General features: G+C 45.5%; 1 protein-coding gene across 1 annotated transcript in view; it reads left to right on the top strand.

Moving 5' to 3' along the window:
* Nucleotides 1–26,726, top strand: part of LOC126095771 (synapsin) — an 859,815-nt gene that overhangs the window by 214,957 nt on the left and 618,132 nt on the right. The window contains exon 3 of the mRNA XM_049910577.1: nt 23,595–23,883. Coding sequence (XP_049766534.1) covers nt 23,713–23,883 — 171 coding nt within the window. The 5' untranslated portion in view covers nt 23,595–23,712. The remainder of the gene's footprint in view (nt 1–23,594; nt 23,884–26,726) is intronic.

Genomic DNA, 26,726 nt, shown 5'->3' with positions numbered 1-26,726 from the left:
CTGGCCTGATAATGCGCAAAATGTAGTCATACAGTCCGACTGTCAAACTTGATACAGTACGTTTACACGTGTCCTGAGATTTGTAATCACGTGCACTAACATAGAACGTGACATAAGGTAAGTATTTAGACTTATTTGCTTATAACTGTCACGATTATTCCTCGTCAGTAATACTATTTATGTTTCTTACCTTCTCTTTCACGTGCCCTTTTCGTTCGCCCGTACACTGTGGTTTCCGTAAGTGCTGCCATCTTCTTGTGACTGCGATAAACATGAAAAATGAGCGTGAAGCGCAAGACTGTATAGTACCTGATACATACGGCTGCAGACTCAAAATATTGTTTCTGCTTATGAGAAAAAACATCGCCCGATTGTATCCTATTTGACACGTGGGGACGCTAGAGGTTACACGAAATTGCACCGCAGAATACAACTCCAGACGTAGGTCAAGTGCGTTTAGCACGCAGACAGGTTGGTTGCAGGCTCTCAACTGGCCTCCTCCTAATCATCACATTCGGAAGTGTTGTGGGTTGGCAGGAGAGCCAACACCGTGTTATTAGAGGAAGCCGAAAGGCACGCGTTTTAGCTCACGCAGGCTGGCGTGAGGTCTGGACCAGGACAAGGAAGTTAGACTTTATAAAAACGGACGTAGCTGGTGGAATACTTAACTTTAATCCATTGATGATGAGCGTCGCTCTTGACGGTACATGATTACAGTATCAATAGTAACTGGTAATGGCGCCTTGCTAGGTCGTAGCAAATGACGTAGCTGAAGGCTATGCTAACTATCATGACGGCAAATGAGAGCGTATTTTGTCAGTGAACAATCGCTAGCAAAGTCGGTTGTACAACTGGGGCGAGTGCTAGGAAGTCTCTCTAGACCTGCCGTGTGGCGGCGCTCGGTCTGCAATCACTGATAGTGGCGACACGCGGGTCCGACGTATACTAACGAACCGCGGCCGATTTAAAGGCTACCACCTAGCAAGTGTGGTGTCTGGCGGTGACACCACAGGAAGGACGACGGCTCAATGCCGCGTCCGACCATCCTGATTTAGGTTTTCCGTGATTTCCCTAAATCGCTCCAGGCAAATGCTGGGATGGTTACTTTGAAAGGGCACGGCCGACTTCCTTCCCCGTCCTTCCCTAACCCGATGAGACCGATGACCTCGCAGTTTGGTCTCTTCCCCCAAACAACCCAACGCTTAATCATCACACGGCCATGATTGACACCGAGGCAGAACCGGCTTTCATCAGGAAACACGACAGACCTCCAGCCTGCCCTCCAATGAGCTCTCGCTGGACACCACAGAAGTCACAAATGGTGGTGGTTTGGGGTCAGTGGAATGCAGGCTACAGGAGCTGTCCTTGAAGTAATCGATTTGTAACAGTTCGTTGTGTCACTGTGGTGCCAGCTACTGTTCAGATTGCTGCTGCAGGTGCACTACGATGCTCCATAGCTATACGCCAAACACGATGGTCTTCCCTCTTGGTAGTGCCACGTGGCCTTCTGGAGCACGGTCTTCTAGCGACCGTACATTCTCGTGACAACCGCTGCCAGCAGTAACGTACAATGGTTTCATTCCTGCCACTTCTTTCGCAGTATCGCGCGAGGAACATCCAGCGTCTCGCAGCACTATTACACGACCACGCTCAAACTCCGTGAGGTGTTGATAATTGGGTTTTTGTCGCCTTAAAGGCATTCTTGACGAATATCAACTCACCACGTCCAATCTCAAACGTAACTAAAACTCACGGCCATTACAGCGTGTATTTAAACCAAAACTGATTATCATCTTCTTAGCGACTTGCGCGAAATCTGAATAGCCGTCATCTTTCAGATGCAGAAACTCGTCTACCAACTTTCGTTTATGTAGCACAACTCCTCCTTGGTGGTGCGATTTTTTTCGTCAGTATAGACAGACTTGCAGCCTGTTCCGATCTAAAATTTCTCTTTTCATGAGATGATCAGCGTCTCTTCTTGTAGCACAATGATACTTCAAGTTTCTGGAATCTAGCACAATGGTACTTAAGAGCAAGTTTCTGGAATCTGTGTTGACCATCCTTAGTATGAGGTGTTTGGTCAAAATGTTCAAATGTGTGTGAAATCTTATGGGACTTAACTGCCAAGGTCATCAGTCCCTAAGCTTACACACTACTTAACGTAAATTATCCTAAGACAAACACACACACACCCATGACCGAGGGAGCACTCGACCCTCCGCCGGGACCAGCCGGGCAGTCCATGACTGCAGCGCCCCAGACCGCTCGGCTAATCCCGCGCGGCTATGAGGGGTTTCTTCTGAGATGTTTAGTGGAGGTTTTCCCAAAATGTTTTTTTTTCTCTTTTTGTGTGTTTTTTGTAGGGCTGAGACATCATAAACCGCTACTATGTCAAGGAATGGTCGATGAGGCAAATGCTTACTTCAGGAAAGGACAATGGTAAGAACAAGAGCTATAATGGCTCTCATTCATGTTAAGTTATACCCATTTTAGAAATTGACAAAGGTACTTGATAAAAAGTGTGACGCCTTTAGTCATTTTAAAGGAGGTTTTCCCTATCGCATAAGACCAAGGTGAAAGAAGATGAGTTTATCTGGCCTCAGAACAGTAAACTATTTATCAATCAGACCTTTGATGCTAAACTCATGAATTTCGAGTTACACGCTTGGAGTTCTTTCAGAACCACTGCTCATTACTTTCTAGTAATACAAGAAAAGAGAATTATTTCTGTAGTGGCTTGACAGTTGCACAATTTAAAAAAATGTGGTTCAAATGGCTCTGAGCACTATGGGACTTAACATCTATGGTCATCAGTCCCCTAGCACTTATAACTACTTAAACCTAACTAACCTAAGGACATCACACAACACACAGTCATCACGTGGCAGAGAAAATCCCTGACCCCGCCGGGAATCGAACCCGGGAACCCGGGCGTGGGAAGCAAGAACGCTACCGCACGAACACGAGCTGTGGACAAAAAAAAAAAAATGTGGAGTAGAACTTCATTAAAATACGCTTTTTACTTTTGCACCTTCATTTTTACCGCGAAGTGAAGCGATGTTAGCAGTGAACAGCGTGAATTCTGCAGGTAAGATATTCTTATCGTGGAACATCTTTGTTAAGAAGCTGAAACTCTTCAATGAAGAGCAATTTTTTTAATATTTCTAATTATGATTTCTGTTTTGATAGGATAAGTCACTTTCTTTGTATTGTCATTGTTTTGATGTTTTATGTAAGTGTCTGAATAATTTTAGTATCGGGCGTTTCAATCGGTGGTTGCATTTTTGTTTACGATATACCGAAAATAAGAATTATGGGATTGAGATACTGTTTTGTATCTCAGAAATTTGACGTAATGGAGAGAATCTGATTGTACCTCCGAAATGAGTGTCCTAAAATTATCTAGACCCACCCTATTAGAAAACAGACGCAAAAAAGTTACAATTCGTTGACTAGCACAATCCAGCTATTTCCCCCCTGTGCAACGAAAGAGGAACAAATTCAGCGCTACTTGCTCACCTGTTATTGGTTAATCTGTCACTATTAATAAACTGTGACGTTGGTATCATCGGTTGTGTGATGGCGCATGCGCCGACTCTCGGTTTTCCCATCAGCGTGACCACGATCACCGAGGATTTGCCATACACAAAGATTTCTTGTTGGTTTTGCTCACTGAATCTTGGTTGTCCAAGGTTTTACTGACTACGTTCCCGTAAGTCATTTGAGCATTAGATACACCGTCAGAAGCTCAAATTTCATAGAAGTTACTGAAACTACTATCACACTCCGTTGTATTTTGTCGCCTATGTTTCAGGCACCGAGCTGCATTCGGTCGCTGTTGCTAAGAGTTTAATGAGCTGTTGCTACGACTGTGTGCGCAGATTCGCTTGGTGCCTTCACTTTAGCAAGATTAAGTGTTCAAGTTTGATTTCTTATCCGAGCAGTACAGAAAACAATGACAGAAACTGATTTCTATGTAGCTATGATATTTTTTGTGAAAATATTTTTAAGCATGTGTATGAAAAATATCTGCACTTACCTTTACAGAATAATGACACATATCCGACAGCTATGACTAGTAATCCTAGGCTTTTCGCAGTTACGCAGTCATCTATAAAGAAGTACTAGCTGAAAAAGTTACGCATATATCTAGTCAGCTTTCGTTATGATTTCAAAGACGTGCAAAGATTGGCAACTTGCATTAAATGTTCGAAACTTTAAAATTATGTAGTCTCAAGACGGAAAAACGTAGTAGTCTATGATTTTAAAATTAATGTCAAAAATGAAAACAGTCAACTGAAACTAATACCTGAATGTAAAGAAGTCCCTAACACGGTCAATACTTATTGCGCAGTAATATTGTGTCAGTATACTGCATGAAAGAGCGAGGCCAAGATTGGCACAATATTATTGCGCACTTTTTACGCCCAGAACGCTTCGGACTCTGCCTTCGTAGAACATGTCGGCACTCGACAATACAGAACTTACATATACGATGCCTCCGAATTTTTCATTCTGTGCTCAGAATGGTTAAGTTATTAAATGTCACAGCTTTCCCGCTTCGCTGACGCTAGATGTCTGTAGCGTGTAACATTGCGGTGTGTAACGTAACTATTTTGGTGCTTGAGAAGCAGGGTGCTGTAAACGTGTTTCTAACTGCAGAAAACGTCCTTCCAATTGAAATCTGTAGAAGAATGATATCTGTGTACAGAGATGATTGCACCGACGTCAGTAATCCTCGACGTTGGGTTCGTGCTTGTAATAAAGGAAACGGTGTGCTAGCCTCAACGTGTTTGACAGAGCTTGAAGTGTTTCCAAACTTGGAACACCTTCGAGGACTTTACTTTGATAGTGATGAAGGGGTGTAAGCAGAGGTAAGGTTGTGGCTCCGTCGACAAAGTCAAACATTCTACACAGAGGATTTCAACAAAATGGTCTACGTTGCCGGGGTGACTATGTTGAGAAATAAATATGTAGACACAAAGAATAAAGATGTAAGATGTTAATGAAGTTTGTTTTATTTAAAAAGCCTTACGAATTATCACACAAGAGCATTACTTTTCGGCATTCCCTCGTATTCCGATCGCAAACCGTATATGCTGGAATAACAAAGGCGAGAATAAGCGGCGATGAGTGAAAAAGTGGCTTGGAAGACATTCTACACACGACCCTTACTAACATGCTAAGACAAATTACAGCAGAGCAGGATGGCTATTGAATTTTTGAAGATGAACGAGGAATTTTACAGCTAACTAGTGAACTTCGTTACGCCTTATGTAAACAAAAAAGATACTGTTCATACACTCGCCAGAATTCGCTTTCCACAATGTTCGAAGCAATCTTTAATCTTCAAAGGAGCAAGCTACCTTATTGTAGAGGTTCGGCAGGTAGCGCTATATGTATTTCTGCAATAACTAATGCAGTCTCCTGAAACGAACAATTAAGCAGTTGCAGTATTATTTCGCTGCAGTTAAACAGTTTGTCGGTTGTTACTACAGCTAATTACTGAATAAGTATTAAATCTGTAATCAAACTACTTCCCTGAAAGCACATCAACAGATGAATAATTTCATATGCATTTCCTTATGTACTTATACACGTAATATGGCGTCGCTATATCAGTTGTCTGCAAGTCTGCATCACGAAGTCTCCGTTAGGAACTGCTGTGCAATGCACAATATCGCCCTTGCGAGCGTCAATATTTTTAAAGCTCTACAGTCTCCATCAATATACTGCGCAGACCGTCAATGGCGCTCTCAGACGGTCAGTATTATTAAGCAATATCCAGTACTGCGCAATAAAAATTGATTGCGCGGAGGCTAGTTAACAGTATGTTGGATTATGAAATGGAATGATTATATCGCCTCAGTCGTAAGTAAGGCAGTTCGTAGACTTCCGTTTACTGGTAAGATTACGGAGAAATACAATGAGTCTACAAAGGACATTGCTTAAGAAAGACTCATACGACTCATCCTAGAATAATGCTCAGGTGCAGTGGTCACATATGAAACAAGACTGACAGCAGGTATTAAACGTATACAAATTGCGAACGAAAGCCTTCTAGAAATGTATAAGAAGCAACATTTAGTGAGGAATCTATTTCCCTAGATGTAAGATAAGGTTATACGAATTAGGTAAGTGTAATAGGAGTGCTATTACTTTCTATATACATAAATGTTCAGTCGGATAGAGTGGAAGCTATATGCGGTTGTTCGCTGGTTATAGTGTGGTCCCCTGGAAGGTGTCGAACTGGAGTGGCTGTAGGAAGATACAAGAGGACTTAGTCAGAATATGTAGTTGGAGTGATAAATGGCAAGTAGCTGTAAATGTGTAAAATGTAAGTTCATGCGGATTAGTAGAAAAAAGAAACCTGTGAAATTCGGATATAGGATTAGTAGTATCCTGCTTGACACAATCAAGTCGTTTAAATATTTGGATGTAGCGTTGCAAAGCGAAAAGATACGGAACGATTACATGAAGATTGTGACAGGGAGGACGAATGGTCGACTTCGGTTTATTGGAAGAATTTTGGAAAAGTGTGGTTTAGCTGTTTAGGAGACAACTTGTACACTCATTATCATAAATTACGGATAACTGCAGAATGTGGTGCCACACAACATGGAACTACACAAAACTGACGCTAATAGCATAGACACGTAGGTAACACACACGACACGGATCTGTAATTCCACGGTATTGGTGATAAGTTGAGGAAACCATCCCGAAACACATATGCTACAAAAATCACTGTTTCCTGCGTATATACCCCGACATCAATATGGGGTATGATCACCGCACAACGGATTGGCATACTCTGGATCAGGTTGTCGAGCAGCTTCTGGGATCTAGCATCCCATTCTTGCACCAGTGCCTCTCGGAGCTCCTGAATTGTCGTAGGGATTTGAAGACGTGAAACGATACGTCGACCGAGAGCATCCCAGACGTGCTCGATGGGGTTTAGGTCCGGAGATCAGGCAGGCCATTCCATTCGCCTGATATCTTCTGTTTCAAGTTACTCCTCCACGATGGCAGCTCGGTGGAGCCGTGCGTTATTATCCATCAGGAGCAAGTTGGGACCTACTGCACCCCTGAAAAGGCCTACATACTGGTGCAAAATGACGTCCCGATACACCTGACCTTTTACAGTTCCTCTGTCAAAGACATGCAGGGAAGTACGTGCACCAATCATAATCCCAGCCAACACACCGTCAAACCATGACCTTCATACAGGTCCCTTTCACTAAGGGGTTGGTATCTGGTTCCTGGTTCATGCCAGATGAAAACCCGTCGAAACTCGCTGTTCAGACTATACCTGGACTCGTCCGTAACCGTAACCTGGGACCACTGTTCCAGTGATCATGTACTGTGTTCTTCACACCTGGCTTGACGGTCTCTCCTGTGACCAGGGGTCAGTGGAATGCACCTTGCAGGTCTCCGGACGAGTAAACCATGTCTGTTCAGTCGTCTGTAGACTGTGTGTCTGGAGACAAGAGTTCCAGTGGCTGCGGTAAGGTCCCGAGCATGGCTACCTGCAATAAACTGTGGCCGTCTGCGGGCACTGATGGTGAGATATCGGTCTTCTTATGGTGTTGTACACTGTGAACGTCCCGTACTGTAGCACCTGGACACGTTTCCTGTCTGCTGGAATCGTTGCCATAATCTTGAGAACACGGAGGGCCCGTGCTACGACCTGCTGTGTTTGACCAGCCTCCAGTCGCCCTAGTATTCTACCCCTCATAATGTCATCAATATGAGTTCTTTGAGCCACTTTCAACACACAGTCACCATTAGCACGTCTGAAAACGTCTGCACATTTACTCGCTGCACCGTACTCTGACATGCACCAACACACCTCTGCCTAAGTGGACTGCTGCCAGCGCCACCGTGCGACGACTGCAGGTCAAGTGCACTGTACGGTCATACCCTGAGGTGATTTAAACCCGCAAACCGCCGACCAGAGTGTTGTTTCACCATGTATCAGCATTATACTTAATTTATGAGCATGAGTGTAGAACCCTAGTGCGACCTGTTCTTGAGTACTTCTCGATGTCTGGGATCCTCATCAGGTCGGATTAAAGGGAGACATCGAAGCAATTCAGAGACGGGCTGCTATATTTGTTAACGGTAGGTCCGAACAGCGAGCTAGTATCACGGAGATGATTCAGGAACTCAAATGGGAATCCCTGAATGGTAGGCTACGTTCTTTCCAAGGAACAATACCGATAAAATCGAAAGAACCGGCATTTGAAGCTGACTGCAGAACGATTCTACCGCCGCCAACACACATTTCGCGGAAGCACCATGAAGAAAACACACAAGAAATTAGGTATCACACGTAGACATGTAGACAGTGGTGCAGAGTACCCTCTGCCACGCATCGTACGGCGGCTTGCGGGGTATTTATGTATATGTAGATGTAGATGAATTATTACAGGGCACACAGTGGTACTTGAGGAATCATTCTTCTGTGGTCCGTACATATCTATATACACCCGCAACGATATTCTGCATGTGGTGTGTGGAGAGAGTGCTTTGGCTGTCGATGTTACATCCCTCTTTCCTGTTCCAGTACCTTGTGGTGCGCAAGATGAATCATGTTTCGTAACGATTCCGTGTCGACTGTAATCTCTCAAATTTTACCTTTTCCGGTTTCTTTCGCGAGATATACATAACAGGAGGTATTATGTTTCTTGACTCTCCTAGAAAAGTACGCTGATTTGAAGACTCCTCAGGAAGTGCATGAGAATGGAACGGGGAGCTACGGGAGATACCCTCTGTCTTATACTTTCCAAGATGGTGCTCCAGGCGGGTGTAAAAATGAATGTGCGCAACGGAAAATAATAAATGCTAAAATGATGATTTGGCCCTTTCTGACTTCCACCTGAATCAGATCTTAGGATCTCTTAATTCCATACATTACAATCTAAACATAAATGAATGATGAAGGCAACTAATACCACTAAATGATAAACGTTGTTTCTTATTATACGTTTATTGCAGATTAAAAAAAGAACACCCTTTCTGACAAATGTATATATTTCCTAAGTAAAATTATTAATCAGTTTCCCAACTCTGCCCCCTTTTATGGCCACGTGATCTAACATAAATAACGCGAAATGACTGACATTATCTACGTACCAAACACTAGAAGACACTACTTTCAAAGATGATCTACAGTGGTGTGGAACCTCAGTGGAAATAAACTAACATTATCACAGCTGTTTAGCTTTATAGCCCTAATAAGCCGAAGGAATTTGCGATATCACCGTATGTACTGCGTCCTGTGCGTCGGCGTGCTGGGTCTCGTACTCGTCTGCATCGATGGAAGAACTCCAGCCACAAAATAAAACTCTTTCAAACACTAGGACGGCAGAAGGCGGTCCTCTGACTAATATACTCTAATACTGCCTTCTCCTCTCTGTGTTCTACAGACGAGGAACGCGAACTCCTAACCACAAGAACGGAGTACAGATAATGTCTCAACGTAATTATGGGCAGAGCAAGTGCTCTCCATTACTGAACGCTGCGTACCCAACGACGACTTCCAGCCCGGAGGTGAAATCCAGAATCGTATAGATTCGCAACAGTACAGTTCCTAACTGTTCTAACTATAAACTCGACTGAGAGAAAAGACAGCAAGTCCGTCTGTACCGACAAAAGCAGATGTCGAGCGACCGTCACACACGGGCGCTCACAACGAAAGACCACGTCTCTCCAGCGCTGGCTCCCCATTAAGGCTTGGCTCCCCATTAAGGCTTGGCTCCCCACCATCGCAATTCCGGAAACAAATCATATTCCCGAAACCACGGAATATTCTCCCTCTCTACAGATTCTTCCCAACGCCGACCAACCATATTTTAGTCTTTTGTCGTCCAGCGCGGAAAGTTTGCGAGGAAAAACCTATACTCGTACAATGGTACGCTTCTGAGTAAAAATCCTTGGAAATAACCCAGCCTGCATGGTTTCCGAGGTGACGCTTCTTCGTTCCTCTCACCTGCGTCCAAGATTTTCATCGTTCACAAGTATTATTCGGTCATACTTCAACCCACTACTACAATAGCGGCCGGCCGTCACCCTATTGTGCTCTAGAGCTCAGGTGCCACGACGTCTGTCTAGCTATCTCCTGTGTCTAAGCCGGACCAACACCTGTGCGGGCCTTCCACCCAGAGCTTGAGTTCTGCCTGCCGTTTCATATCCACTGGCGTTCCAACCTCTACTAGTATAGGAAATCATTCATTACGCCGTTTTTATAATAAAGACACTCCGTCACCTTTTGATGCAATAAGCGTTCACAATTGTTTACAAGACGTAAGTGACAATGTCAGTCTCCTTTATACACTCCTGGAAATGGAAAAAAGAACACATTGACACCGGTGTGTCAGACCCACCATACTTGCTCCGGACACTGCAAGAGGGCTGTACAAGCAATGATCACACGCACGGCACAGCGGACACACCAGGAACCGCGGTGTTGGCCGTCGAATGGCGCTAGCTGCGCAGCATTTGTGCACCGCCGCCGTCAGTGTCAGCCAGTTTGCCGTGGCATACGGAGCTCCATCGCAGTCTTTAACACTGGTAGCATGCCGCGACAGCGTGGACGTGAACCGTATGTGCAGTTGACGGACTTTGAGCGAGGGCGTATAGTGGGCATGCGGGAGGCCGGGTGGACGTACCGCCGAATTGCTCAACACGTGGGGCGTGAGGTCTCCACAGTACATCGATGTTGTCGCCAGTGGTCGGCGGAAGGTGCACGTGCCCGTCGACCTGGGACCGGACCGCAGCGACGCACGGATGCACGCCAAGACCGTAGGATCCTACGCAGTGCCGTAGGGGACCGCACCGCCACTTCCCAGCAAATTAGGGACACTGTTGCTCCTGGGGTATCGGCGAGGACCATTCGCAACCGTCTCCATGAAGCTGGGCTACGGTCCCGCACACCGTTAGGCTGTCTTCCGCTCACGCCCCAACATCGTGCAGCCCGCCTCCAGTGTTGTCGCGACAGGCGTGAATGGAGGGACGAATGGAGACGTGTCGTCTTCAGCGATGAGAGTCGCTTCTGCCTTGGTGCCAATGATGGTCGTATGCGTGTTTGGCGCCGTGCAGGTGAGCGCCACAATCAGGACTGCATACGACCGAGGCACACAGGGCCAACACCCGGCATCATGGTGTGGGGAGCGATCTCCGACACTGGCCGTACACCACTGGTGATCGTCGAGGGGACACTGAATAGTGCACGGTACATCCAAACCGTCATCGAACCCATCGTTCTACCATTCCTAGACCGGCAAGGGAACTTGCTGTTCCAACAGGACAATGCACGTCCGCATGTATCCCGTGCCACCCAACGTGCTCTAGAAGGTGTATGTCAACTACCCTGGCCAGCAAGATCTCCGGATCTGTCCCCCATTGAGCATGTTTGGGACTGGATGAAGCGTCGTCTCACGCAGTCTGCACGTCCAGCACGAACGCTGGTCCAACTGAGGCGCCAGGTGGAAATGGCATGGCAAGCCGTTCCACAGGACTACATCCAGCATCTCTACGATCGTCTCCATGGGAGAATAGCAGCCTGCATTGCTGCGAAAGATGGATATACACTGTACTAGTGCCGACATTGTGCATGCTCTGTTGCCTGTGTCTATGTGCCTGTGGTTCTGTCAGTGTGATCATGTGATGTATCTGACCCCAGGAATGTGTCAATAAAGTTTCCCCTTCCTGGGACAATGAATTCACGGTGTTCTTATTTCAATTTCCAGGAGTGTATATTCATATATACGATGTACAGCCTATCACATGTTACCTAATTGTGTTTGTAGATCACTGCAAAGTATGTGGATGAGTGCTTGTAAGGTGCGAAATTATAGCCACCTTACACCCTAAGTTATTTTCAGAGTATGGATGCAGATGTAGGTGCTGGCTACAGACTACACATCATGTCGATGCGGAAGGTTATCAGTAACTGTTCACGCTCGGTTTTGTCAAACTGACAATAATGGGGCCCAGTTCTTTACTGGCAGAGCTTCACCTCGTATGTGACGCCAGATGAAACAATCTTTAGTCTCTTTTAGGTTGCGAGCGCGAAACTGGTACCAGTGCTACTCACATTTCCTGTCTTTGCATACCATATGATAATCCAACGGGATGGGAGGAACTTGGAGAGAAAGAGGAAGGGGTTGAACATGAGGGAGTTACGCATTTACATCAAAGATTAAGCACAGAAGCTTAATGGTACACCGTCAGAACGTGGGTAGGAAGGGAATAGGAGAATCAAACAAGCTGCGAATGTTGCGTGTCGACTGTTCAGGTTCAAAACGTAGCGGACCATATAACAGTGCATGTAATCAGCTTTAATGGCCTGTGTACGGGCTTCAGTAGCGGCGGGGCAAACGAGCGAACAAAAGCGTCGCTCTGAAACTCCGTGTACCACCTGCAAACGACTCCGCGCAAAGTTTCGCTTCGTGGTTCCGTTTAACTTTTCCGGGTTTCCAGAGAGGCGTCGTAGAAACCAACCAATGCCCTTACATGGATGAAATCGCTTGCGAGCTGCAGACAATGTCACGGAACAGCACCCACTACTTGTTTAACAAGTGCAACTCGCCCGCAATCATCGGAACTGCTCTCAACCAGCTGGTAAGCAGGCTCCGTGACTTACCATCTTACTATTATTTTGCACTTCGTAGCGGGATTGAGAGGCAGTCTAAATGGCAGCGGAGCGACATCCGCAGGAGTTCTGGGTCGATGGAGGTTGTTATTCTGTCTATAAATTTACAAAATGAATCTACGGTCATATTCCGCAAAGCACTATTGAGTTCATGGCAGATAGTATTTCTCATTCTACCGTACCATTTAGTAGCGCATCTTCCTTTTGTTTCCAAGTATGGAGCGCGGCAAGAATGATTACTGAAATACTTATGTGCGCGCGTTAATTAGTGTAATGTTGTGTTTGCGATCCCTAAGGAATCAATGCGTAGGGTGTGTAGTATGTTGTTAGATTCCTCTCTTGAAGCTAACTCCTGAAACTCTGCAAGCAGGAATCATCGGGGTAGTTTGCGTCTATCTTCAGCCATCTGGCACTTCAGTTTATTCAGCATTCTCCCGCCGCTCTTCCATGAGTCAAGCTAAACTATGACCACCCATGCTGTATCCCTCTTTGCATACGTTCAGCATCTCCTGGTAGTACCATCTGGTGCAAGTCCCACACATTCGAGCAGTATCCTAGGAAGGGTCGCACGAGTGTTTTGTTGTCTCGTTTGTATTCTACCAGTGAACCAAGGTATTCCTACTGCATTACCTATGAGTGAGACTATGTGAGGGTACCACTTCATCTCACTTCAACTTCTTACACCCAGATATTTGTAGGAGTTTACCGATTCCAACAATGCCTCACGGATATTGTAGTCACATTGTTTGTCTATATAGAATTTTCCGATAGATCATTGAGCGATAGCTGTAGCTACACGTTTAAGTAGCGTCGATGACAACTCAAGCAGTATTTATTGGGTCTTATTTTATTAGCAGTCGGTTTGGATGTTACATTACACTATCTTCAAACACCTCTGTTATACCAGATGGATACCGGGCAAAGATGATTATACGTATCACAGCGATTACTCGCTATGCTGAAACTTCTTTCCTGCTTGTGGTGTACATGGAGGTATCATATCACATTCACATAATCCAGTTAAAAGAAATCAATTTGTCAGATCTGGAGATTCAGGTGGCTAAGATCAGAATATAGCATCCTGTCCAACACGACCGATTCATAGGTTTGGCAGATGTTGATTCAAGAAGTGTGCCGATTTCTGAATCACTGCATTAGTACAGCTAGTCAAATTTTTAAATTTCTTTCACATTTTCTGTGTCTTATCGATGCAGCGCAATGTGTTAAATTGTTATAGCCATTCGTAACCTCTATATTCGTGTTGAATTGTCCTATACTATCAGCACCCGCCTCCGTACCCGAGGTCGCTAAGGCACGCCTCTACAGTGGTGCTCGACTTGGAGATAAGCCAGTGTGAATCCTAGTGGCAGAAAATTTTCACTGACTGTATTTGGCCAGCAAGGAGAGAACGTGTGGTTGCGTCAAGTTCCCTATCACCATATTTTGCCAGTACCCTGGATGAAACTCCGAACCTCTCCGCAGAGTCTCATAGTGACACTACTGCCATTAAAATTGCTACACCAAGAAAAAATTCAGATGATAAACGGGTATTCATTGGACAAATATGTTATACTAGAACAGACATGTGATTACATTTTCAATTTAAGTGCATAGATCCTGAGAAATCAGTACCCAGAACAACCACCTCTGGCCGTAATAACGGCCTTGATACGCCTAGGCATTGAGTCAAACAGAGCTTGGATGGCGTGTATAGGTACAGCTGCCCACGCAGCTTCAACACGGTACCACAGTTTATCAAGAGTAGTGACTGGCGTATTTTGACGAGCCAGTTGCTCGGCCACCACTGACCAGACGTTTTCAGTTGGTGAGAGATCTGGATAATGTGCTGGCTAGGGCAGCATTCGAACATTTTCTGTATCCGCTAAGGCCCGTACGGGACCTGCAACATGCGGTCGTGCATTATCCTGTTGAAATGTTGGGTTTCGCAGGGATCAAATGAAGGGTAGAGCCACGGGTCGTAACACATCTGAAATGTAACGTCCACTGTTCAAAGTGCCGTCAATGCGAACGAGAGGTGACCGAGACGTGTAACCAATGGCACCCCATACCATCACGCCGGGTGATACGCCAGTATGGCGATGACGAATACACGCTTCCAATGTGCTTTCACCGCGATGTCACCAAACACGGATGCGACCATCACGATGCTGTAAACAGAACCTGGATTCATCCGAAAAAATGACGTTTGCCATTCGTGCACCCAGGTTCGTCGCTGAGTACACCATCGCTGGCGCTCCTGTCTGTGATGCAGCGTCAAGGGTAACCGCAGCCATCGTCTCCGAGCTGATAGTCCATGCTGCTTTAAACGTTGTTGAACTGTTCGTGCTGATGGTTGTAGTCTTGAAAACGTCCCCATCTGTTGACTCAGAGATCGAGAGGTGGCTGCACGATCCGTTACAGCCATGCGGATAAGATGCCTGTCATCTGGACTGCTAGTGATACGAGGCCGTTGGGATCCAGCACGGTGTTCCGTATTACCCTCCTGAACCCACCGATTCCATATTCTACTAACAGTCATTGTCTCTCGACCAACGCGAGCAGCAATGCCGCGATACGATAAACCGTATTCGCGATAGGCTACAATCCGACTTTTATCAAAGTCGGAAACGTGATCGTACGCATTTCTCCTCTTTACACGAGGCATGACAACAACGTTTCACCAGGCAACGCCGGTCAACTGCTGTTTGTGTATGAGAAATCGGATGGAAACTTTCCTCATGTCAGCACGTTGTAGCTGTCGACATTGGTGCCAACCTTGTGTGAATGCTTTGAAATGCTAATCATTTGCATATGACAGCATCTCCTTCCTGTCGGTTACATTTTGTAGCTGTAGCACGTCATCTTCGTGGTGTAGCAATTGTAATGGCCAGTAGTGTATGTCACAGTGTTGATGCCGATCCGTCCGACGAATAGGAACATTCAGCTCGGCAACCCCTTGGTGCTTTTCGAGAGAAGCAGGCCATTTCCTGGCGTCGGAATTCACCTTCTTCCTTCCCTTCGTCCATCGCAACACAAGCCCAACACTATACTGTACAAACACTCATCACAGCCATCCACACGACACAGAGATACGCTTGACACTTCACAACAGTGTGAGGAAGACGGCAGCGCACCACCTCGACTAAGACCTTACCTAGAACGGCTGTGCGGGGTTCCTGAATCTGCTCCCCTACGCTCATTTCCCGAGTCTGGGACTGCTTTGACATTTATGAACCAGTAGCGAAGAGAAAATTGCAAATAAAAACAGTTCCTTAGTTATGTCTCTCAATCTTTTTTAAAAAATTAGCCCATTTTAAAACTACCAATTAATTGTCCCTATTGGATCAGAGTCAAACACATTCACTTCAGAAATCACCGTCATGCCTTATTGTATTAATAAATCTATTAGCAGGGACGCGAGTTTATTAGTTTTCTGAACCTGACAGGCATAAGATCAGTATCCTTAATAAGACACTACCGAGCGAGATGGCGCAGTGGGTAGCACACTGGACTCGCGTTCGGGAGGACGACGGTTCAGTCCCGCGTCCGGCCATCCTGATTTGGATTTTCCGTGATTTCCCTAAATCGCTACAGGCAAATGTCGGGATGATTCCTTTGAAAGGGCTCGGCCGACTTCCTTTCTCTTCCTTCCCTAATCCGATGAGACCCGATGACCTCGCTGTTTGGTCTCTTCCCCCAAAAAACCCACACCCAACCCCAATGAAACACTACCGTCGTGAAAATTTGTGTTAAATGTCCCACACTTTGCCAACAGTCACTTTATTGCCATTGAGGCAATGCACCTTGATGAAAATTTTAATTATCTCCAACACTACTCGATGTCTCCACAATTATTCTTGATACTCTAAGAATAAGCGATGTCATCTAAATGTGAAATTTAATCAGACATTAATCTTTACACAAATACTATCGATTTTATTGCGCGCCTCTGTTGTATATGACGTAGTGTACGAAATCAATTCTCAGGTTTCCCTCTCCCTGAGGGACCGCTCTCGTGGATCTCCACGCATACACACTGTCTATTCACACCATCGGGACGAAGATGTGGAGAATAAATGGGAAAAATTCAAAGGCATCGTTCAATATGTCCTAGACAAGTATGTTCCAAGTAAGGTCTTAAGGGATGGGAAAGATCCACCATGGTTTGATAGTCGTGTTAGAAAAGCGCTACGTAAGCAAGGAGCACTTCATCTCAGATTCAAGAGAAGTAAAAGCCTAGCCGACGAACAAAAGATGAACGAAGCAAAAACGGGCGTAAGGAGAGCAATGAGAGAAGCGTTCAATGATAATGAAAGTAGGACGTTGTCAGGCCCGCCAGGCTAGAGCGTGGTCTAACGTACGAGAAGGCGTGCCAGTCCCCAGCACGAATCCGCCCAGTGGATTAGTGTCGAGGACCGGTGTGCCGGCCAGGCTGTGGGTGGTTTTTAGGCGGTTTTCCATGTGCCTTGGCGAATGCGGGCTGGTTCCCCTTATTCCGCCTCAGTTACACTATGTCCGTGATTGCCGCGCAAACACTGTCTCCAGGTAAGCGTACACCAAATTACTCTGGGTAGGGGTGAACCGCACAATAGCTCTGGGTTCGGTGTGGGGCGACGGTGGGGTGAATGAACTGCAGTAATCTGTCGTGTTGTGGGGATTCAACCACTGAGGGCTACGGCGGGGACGGACGACGTCTCTCCGTCGTTTCTAGGTCCTCGGTTCAATACATACACACACACACACACACACACACACACACACACACACCGAGCGGTTCTATGCGCTTCAGTCCCGAACCGCGCTACTGCTACGGTTCGAATCCTGCCTCGATCATGGATGTGAGTGATGTCCTTATTTTCGTTGGGTTAAGTAGTTCTAACTCTAGGGGACTGATGACCTCAGATGTTTAAGTTCCGTAGTGCTTAGAGCCAACACACAGACACAGACACACACACACACACACACACACACACACTCACACACACATACACACACACACAAGACGTTGTCAACCGATCTGATCAAAACCCTAAGGGATTTTGGTCGTATGTAAAATCAGTAAGTGGATCAAAGCCATCTACTGATTCGCTCAGCGACCATACCGGCACCGAAACGGAAGATAACAGAGAGAAGACCGAAATACTGAATTGGGTCTTCCTAAGTCACACTGTCCATCATTTCAATCGCCATAAGAACTTCGAAAAGCCAGATATTGAGATAACCGATCGGGAAACTGAAAAGCAGCGACAACCGCTTAGTTGTGGAAAGGCGTCAGGACCAGATGAGATACCTATAAGATTCTATAAAGATTATGAGAAAGAACTTGCTCCTCTTCTAGTAGTAATTTATCGTAGATCACTGGAGCAACGAAAGGTACCTAACGACTGGAAAAAAGCGTTTTCAAGAAAGGCCGTAAGGCAGATCCCAACAATTATAGACCTATATCGTTGACGTCAATCTGTTGTAGAACTATGGAACATGTATGTTTCATGCTCAAGAATTATCACGTTTTTGGAAAATGAACATCTCCTGTATAAAAATCAACATGCGTTTCGCAAACAGAGATCCTCTGAAACTTAGCTCCCTCTGTTCCTCCATGAAATCCACAGCGCAGTGGACAATGGCGCTCAGGTTGATGCCATGTTCCTTGACACACTGTCTATCCACACCATCAGGACGAAGATGTGGAGTAAAAATGGGAAAAATTAAAAGGCATCGTTCAATATGACCCATCATGGTTTAGTAGCCGTGTTAGAAAAGTGCTACGTAAACAAAGAGTACTTCATCTCAGATTCAAGAGAATAGCCGACAAACAAAAGCTGAACGAAGAAAAAAACGAGCGTAAGAAGAGCAATGAGAGAAGCGTTCAATTATAATGAAAGTAATTTGCTAAAAATCTTTTTATTGTAGTCCGCGCCGAATGCAGTGGCTGGTAGACGCAGGCATTTGCCGCCCCGCATCGCCGTTCAAGGAAAAAAATACGAGCTTAGGAAGTATCGGAGCAGACTAACGATTAGATTCAAGACTTTCTTGCAGATAGAACTCAACAAGTGATCTTTCCTAAGTCAGGCGGCTTCTACGCCACGGGTAGAAGTGCGTCACCCGAATTCGATGAGGCAGGTAGTCAGCCGATCTTCATTACTCCAGTGGCTTATCTGAACAGCACAGTGGCCAGTCTTCTCTATTGCCTGCCCATGCACATTGGTCCAAAATACTGAAAACTGGGCCAAAACTTCAAAATTGCTCCAATATGACCAAACATTTGTTTAATGTGTGTGTGTGTGTGTCTGTGGGGGGGGGGGGGGGGGGGGGAATTCTGACGCTTCTGCGATTTTCATATCTAAATTAAAAAATTCAATATGGAAAAAAAATCAGGAACAAATTTATGAAGTGGACAGAAAAAGTTTTCAGTGATGAACATTCATAAATTTATAGGCACAATTTGTTACAAAATCTCTTTATTGCAGTCGCCACAGAATGCCGTGGACGGTACATTCACAGACGGCAGGGCATGAGCAGTAATGGCGGGAGTTATGGGCAGGCGTTGTAGGGGAAATGCCGAGTGCTGGAGAAGAAGTGCCATTCTAAACTGAAGCCCACACTCACATTTTTTGTAAATATTAGGTGGGGCCCCTCCAGAATCACATTTGCATTGTGATCATTCGAAAAGGTTTACTGTGACCCCTGCTTTGCTTAGTACCTAAAAAGAATTCCTCCGAAAATGCAGTGATTTATTTTCGCCTAGCTTGTTAACCAAATAGAACTTTAAGAGAAAGAAACTTTACCTTTCAGAGAAACGTACACATTTCTCTAGTTGACATGTTAAAATTTGCTCCTCTTGCCAAAACACAGCGAAGTTTACACGTATCACCTCACTAACATGTTGTGCAGACACAACTGCGAGAGAATTTTGAAGCAGTGGTTTATTAAGTTTCGTAAGTGAGGAACTGAGGTTCAAATGGTTCAAATGGCTCTGAGCACTATGGGACTCAACTGCTGTGGTCATCAGCCCCCTAGACTTAGAACTGCTTAAACCTAACTAACCTACGGACATCACACACATCCATGCCCGAGGCAGGATTCGAACCTGCGACCGTAGCGGTCGTGCGGTTCCAGACTGTAGCGCCTTTAACCGCTCGGCCACACCGGCCGGCGAGGAACTGAGGAAAAGTATGGTCAGTAGCTTATGAAATAGCACATGAAATGGCTCGAAGCACTATGGTACTTAACATATGAGGTCATCAGTCCCCTAGACTTAGAACTACTTAAGCCTAACTAACCCAAGGACAGCAAACACATCTATGCCCGAGGCAGGATTCGAACCTGCGACGACCGTAGCAGCAGCGCGGTTCCGAACTGAATCGCCTAGAACCGCTTGGCCACAGCAGCCGGCAATAGCACATCCTCGGTACAAAAAAAAAAAAAAAGTGTAATGCAAGATCTCCAATGTGTTCACTTATGCTGCTCCAAGACCGAAAGCCTTTCTCGTTTCACAGCTATCGATGGCCCTTAAAAATTACATTCTTTCATCGAAAAAGTCTGCAGTTAATGCAATAACATGGTATATAATGAAGTATTATATGATAACGATACGGTAAAATACTCTTCTCTTCGCGTGCTATCATTTGCCAAAATTTCATTTTGATATCACAAACCTTTTATGAAATACGAGGAATGTTGTGGATATTTCATTCTGGCTTTATCGCCAGCACAGGTCGAGCGCAAATGAGTGTGCTACATCAAATCAATTTTCTCGAGATTGGTGGCAGACAGATACCTCTACCCAAGCCTAAGAAAAAATTCAATATTTTTGCTAAATTTCACATGCGAAGACATATTATGTAATATGCACCAAACGCAAAATCATAGAGACCTCTAGTTCTCATTGCAAACTTTTCCGAATTTCACACAGTGTCTTACTTCCACTTAAACATCACTATAATTATGACAATTAACGCATTGATGGGCACATCATCATGAAATTGACATATAAAGCTTAAGCAAAGCAAAAACTTTTTTTTTGTCAAATACTTTCTGTAAAATCGTTTGAGAAAGATTTCAGAGCGTGCGCCTAGATTATGTCATCGCTAACCGGACGAAAAATGGAGAACACTTGTCGGTCTCACCTTCCAAACAAACGAATAAACTTGCCCAGCTCTTTGGACGAAAATTAGTCACTGTGCATCAGCTACCGTATCCTGCGCGGCCTCTACTGTCTTTATTACGGTAAATATATGTTAGAAACAACTGAAAGTTAATTATGTGTTCTTAATCTTCTTCCTGTAGTGCTTCTTGTTCCCCACCTTGATTTCCTACTTTATCTTCTTCCCCCTCGACGTTTGTATTTCGTCATCATCCACAGCTTCTGATTCCTTGTAGTCGTCTTTAGCAGGTACCAAGAGGGCAACAAATTTCCGATGATGAAGTTTTCACTTTCCTCGGAGATGGTTTCAGCAAACAAGAATACAGGGATCAGTTGTAGTCAGAAGTCTCCCGAACACATCTTCCGCATTTTTCCCGCAGGAAGGCTTTCTTCCTAAGCTTATGTAATATTGCCTTATTAATTTGTTCTAACAGTTGACCTATTGACAAAAGTGTAGAAGGAATTATTTCCAGTGCATGGATCAGCATTCTATGGACTCATGTTGCATATTGTACCACGAGTACTGTTCCACATAGTGTCCAGTTGATGCAATAGCGCAGTTTCGGAACTCTTCGACGTTAATTTCTATTTTGTCAGGATAAATTACAGAATTTTCCAACACTCGCATAAAAAAATGGTTAAAAACCGGAGTTGTGGCTAGTAGTTCGATCTTAAGGCAGTTTGCAAAGATAATAGACATACTTTTGGTCAGAATGAAATAGAAGGCTGAGTGTTGTGGAATCTAAAATTTATCCTTTTCTTCGCTCGCGTTTTACAATTTCTTGCTTGAGATCCAGTAAGAAGATAATTAGCAAAAACGATTTATTGATTATTAATTAAATAATGAAATAAGTGTTCGTAATTAAGTACATACCTTCTGGAATAGCACTCCGTCTTCAGGCCACAAGTGGCTCATCGGGACCAACCGACCGCCGTGTCATCGTCAATTGAGGATGCGGATAGGAGTGGCGTGTGGTCAGCACACCGCTCTCCCGGTCGGTATTATGGTTTTCTTTGACCGGAGCCGCTACTGTTCGGTCGAGTAGCTCCTCAGTATGCATCACAAGGGTGAGTGCACCCATAAAAATGGCAACAGCTGAGGGCGGCCCGAATGGTTACCCATCCAAGTGCCGGCCACGCCCGCCAGCGTTTAACTTCGGTGATCTGCCGGGAACCGGTGTATCCACTGCGGCAAGGCCGTTGCATTCTGGAATAGCCTACACCTTAAAAAAATTCTGTCTGATTTCGCTGAACAAAAATACTTCATCCGAATGACGCAGTATTTTTCCAGCCCGGCTAGCTCGGCGTGCAGCTCACAAATGAATGCCGCGTTGTATGTGAAATTCAACCTTCGGAAGGAACAGCTGGTCACTTCTAAGACCGAGATACGGTAGTAGCAATGTACAATATGGATCTAGCCAACCTATAAAACGAAACTTTTTAACTCCGAGCTTACTTTGTATTTTTTTTTTTTTTTTTATTTTATGTCAGAGACAGCAAAGGACTTGGAAGAGCTGTTGAACGGAATGGACAGAAGGAGGAATATAAGATGAACATCAACAAATGGAATGTAGTCGAGTTATGTCGGGTGATGCTGAGGGAAATAGATCATGAAATGAGACACTTAAAGCAGTAAAGGAGTTTTGCTATTTGGGGAGAAAAATAACTGATGATGGTCGAAGTAGAGAGGATATAAAATGTAGACTGGCAATGGAAAGGAAAGCGTTTCTGAAGAAGAGAAATTTGTTAACATCGAGTATGGATTTGTCAGGAATCTGTTTCTGAAAGTATTTGTATGGAGTGTAGCCATGTATGGAAGTGAAACATGGACGATAAATAGTTTGGACAAGGAGAGAATAGAAGCATTCGAAATGTGGTGCTGCAAAAGAATGCTGAAGATTAGATGGGTAGATCACATAACTATTGAGGAGGTAATGAATAGAATTGGGGAGAAGAGGAATTTGTGGCACAACTTGACAAGAAGAAGGGACCGGTTGAAAATGGTTCAAATGGCTCTGAGCACTACGGGACTTAACTGCTCTGGTCATCGGTCTTCTAGAACTTAGAACTACTTAAACCTAACTAACCTAAGGACACCACACACATCCATGCCCGAGGGAGGATTCGAACCTGCGACCGTAGCGGTGGCGCGGAACCGCATTTTTTTTTTTTTTTTAATCTCATTTTGTTCGCTTTCGTTCGTTGAATCTGCTCGGGGCGGACGTCGTAAGACACCCGTTTAAGTTCGTTGTTGATCGATTAACTCAGTTTTTTTATTACAGAGGGCTGCTAACCCTCTGACCGAACACGCTGAGCTACCGTGCCGGCTAAAACCGCTCGGCCACTCCGGCCGGCGAAGGGACCGGTTGGTAGGACATATTCTGAGGCATCAGGGGATCACAAATTTAGTACTGGAGGTCAGCGTGGAGGGTAAAAATCACAGAGGGAGACCAAGAGATGAATACACGAAACAGATTCAGAAGGATGTCGGTTGCAGTAGGTACTGGGAGATGAAGAACCTTGCACAGGGTAGAGTAGCATGGAGAGCTGCATCATACGAGTCTCTGGACTGAAGACCACAACAACAACATTTTATTTATTTGTTTATTGGCCTCTTTTTCGGGATTCTGTTCCAATAAGCTCACAATTCACGTGCCGAGCTTTTTCCGGGGCGCGGGCGCGGCAAATGATACATTCTACCAAGTGTGCGCTTGTGTGTGTGAGTGTGTGTGTGTGTGTGTGTCTGCGGCCAAGGCGGTGTGACTGCAGAGCTCGTTGTTGACGCGCCCGCAGGTCCAAGTATTTCCGCGGCCGGCGGCTGCACGGCGACTACGACATCCGCGTGGAGCAGGCGGAGTTCCGCGAGCTGTCGCTGGTGGCTGGCGGCGAGCAGGGCGCCGCCACGGTCAGCATGGCGGTCTTCCGCAACGGCACGCGCGTCGCGCGCTCCTTCCGGCCCGACTTTGCCCTCGTGCGCCAGAACCTGCGCGACGCCGCCGAGGACCACAAGAACCTGCTGCTCGGCCTCAAGTTCGGCGGCGTGCCCTCCGTCAACTCGCTGCACGCCGTCTACAACTTCCAGGTGCGTACAACCTCCCTGGAAGCACTGCGTGTGGGCAACATTTGACGCAACTTTCACCTTGGTGTGTAGAGTGTACGAGACCGCAGATACGCCATCACACTGTAAGACTAACATCATCTACATCTACATCCACATTTATACTCCGCAAGCCACCCAACGGTGTGTGGCGGAGGGCACTTTACGTGCCACTGTCATTACCTCTCTTTCCTGTTCCAGTCGCGTATGGTTCGCGGGAAGAACGACTGTCTGAAAGCCTCCGTGCGCGCTCTAATCTCTCTAATTTTACATTCGTGATCTCCTCGGGAGGTATAAGCAGGGGGAAGCAATATATTCGATACCTCACCCAGAAACGCACCCTCTCGAAACCTGGACAGCAAGCTACACCGCGATGCAGAGCGCCTCTCTTGCAGAGTCTGCCACTCGAGTTTGTTAAACATCTCCGTAACGCTATCACGCTTACCAAATAAGCCTGTGACGAAACGCGCCGCTCTTCTTTGGATCTTCTCTATCTCCTCCGTCAACCCTATCTGATACGGATCCCACACTGATGAGCAATACTCAAGTATAGGTCGAATGAGTGTTTTATAAGCCGCCACCTTTGTTGATGGACTACATTTTCTAAGGACTCTCCCAATGAATCTCAACCTGGTACCCGCCTTACCAACAATTAATTTTATATGATCATTCCACTTCAAATCGTTCCGCACGCATACTCCCAGATATTTTACAGAAGTAACTGCTACCAGTGTTTGTTCCGCTATCATATAATCATACAATAAAGGAGCCTTCTTTCTATGTATTCGTAATACATTACATTTGTCTATGTTAAGGGTCAGTTGCCACTCCCTGCACCAAGTGCGTATCCGCTGCAGATCTTCCTGCATTTCGCTACAATTTTCTAATGCACATCCACATACTCTGGAGAGGCAAAGAAACTCGTTCATTCGCCTACTATTGTGTAGGACCACCGCGATCGCGCAGAAATGTTGCAACACGATGTTGCACGGACTCGACTAATGTCTGAAGTAGTGTTGGAGGGAATTGACAGCATGAGTCGTGCAGGGCTGTCCATAAACTCGTAAGAGTACGAGGGGTTGGAGATCTCTTCTGAATAGCACGTTGCAAGGCATCCCGGATATGCTCAATAATTTATAAAATTTTCTCGGGCTTCCAGCCGCGTCAGGTGTTTAAAATCCCACAAGCTTTCGACGGAGCTCTCCTCAGTCATTGTCAAGTGGTAAGAATGACTGCTGTGTCACCGTGGCCGTGTCATTACACAGGGTGTAAACGGTATAAGGCACCAAAATTATACAGATGGCATATCTCGCAATGCTTGATAAAAAAGTCTACTAACATGTTTGCGTATTTCCTAAGGTTGTCCCAGAAAAAAAACAGTTCGTCTCAGAATAATAGTTTTGGAAAAGTAGATACTTGGCCGTGCACGTACGTAAGCAATCGGTTCCTGTTATTTCCCGCTGCGCGTATCGACATCGTGAGCGTAAATCGTAAATACATAGGCAACTGCGGCCTGAGTGGCTGTGTCATTGTAATACACCGAGCGACGACAGTAGGCGAGTAACCTGTGCAGATGTTACTGCAACTCTGTTAACTGTTAGGATGGAAAGGAGATTTACTATAGCTGAACTATGCGATATGCATTTAATTTATGGCGAGGCAAAAGGTGTTGCGAGGGCAGCCGTACGAATTTATCGAGAACGCTTCCCACGATGACGACTTCCTGCACGAAAGACATTTGTTGCTGTGCACCAAAGGTTTGTGTCATTGTAATTCTCTACTTGTATGCGATTATTATGCATTTACATCTTAATAAAGTACAGTAGTTATCTACACCTTTGTAAATTTTCGTCCGTATGCGAAACGTATCTTCTGTTCTGATATGCTTTCTGTTTTTGTTACATCATGACAGAATACAACTGACGAGTACGTATTTAATTTCCTTAGATTGAGAGATACTGGCTCTTTACTGCCCCGCGGAGAAGGCAGAGGCCCACAACGCGCCGATCGTACACTGGAAGCTGAGGAAAGAATTCTGGACCGTATCCAGGAGGATCCTTCTCAGAGTACTAGAAGCATCGCCCGCCACGTGGGTATATCGCACACTGTCGTTCATCGCACTTTGCAAGAGGAGCGTCTGCGGCCTTACCACATTCAACGCGTACAAGCATTGGAAGAACAAGTTTTCCCTCCACGACGTGAATTCTCAGAGTGGTTTTTGTTACACAGTGCGCAGCATGATTTTGTCAACAAAAGACTCGTCACAGATGAAGCGTGTTTAACCGGCGAAGGAATAACTAATTTCCATAACATGCACACGTGGAGTGTACACAATCCTCGCCACGTAGTGTCAACACATTTTCAGCGACGATTTTCCGTAAATGTGTGGACGGGTATGCTCGATAATTACAATATTGGGCCCTATGTTTTACCTGCACTTTTGACTGGTAACTATTACCGAACGTTTCTAGAGGAAACATTGTTGCCGGCCTCTGTGGCCGAGCGGTTCTAGGCGCTTCAGTCTGGAACCGCGTGACGGCTACGGTCGCAGGTTCGAATCCTGCCTCGGGCATGGATGCGTGTGATGTCCTTAGGTTAGTTAGGTTTAAGTAGTTCTAAGTTCTAGGAGACTGATGACCTCAGATGTTAAGTCCCATAGTGCTCAGAGCCATTTGAACCATTTTTGAAACATTGTTACCAACGTTGTTAGCAGACATTCCGTTAGGCACACGTCATAACATGTGGTTCCTCCAGGATGGTGCTCCACCCCACATTGGTCACAGAGTACGGAGATTTTTGGATAGTCGATTTCCAGGACGATGGATCGG

Source organism: Schistocerca cancellata, chromosome 8, assembly GCF_023864275.1.
Source record: "Schistocerca cancellata isolate TAMUIC-IGC-003103 chromosome 8, iqSchCanc2.1, whole genome shotgun sequence".
NCBI lineage: Eukaryota > Metazoa > Arthropoda > Insecta > Orthoptera > Acrididae > Schistocerca > Schistocerca cancellata.
The sequence above is the reverse complement of the archived record's forward strand: the minus strand, read 5'-3'. Positions and strand labels throughout refer to the sequence as shown.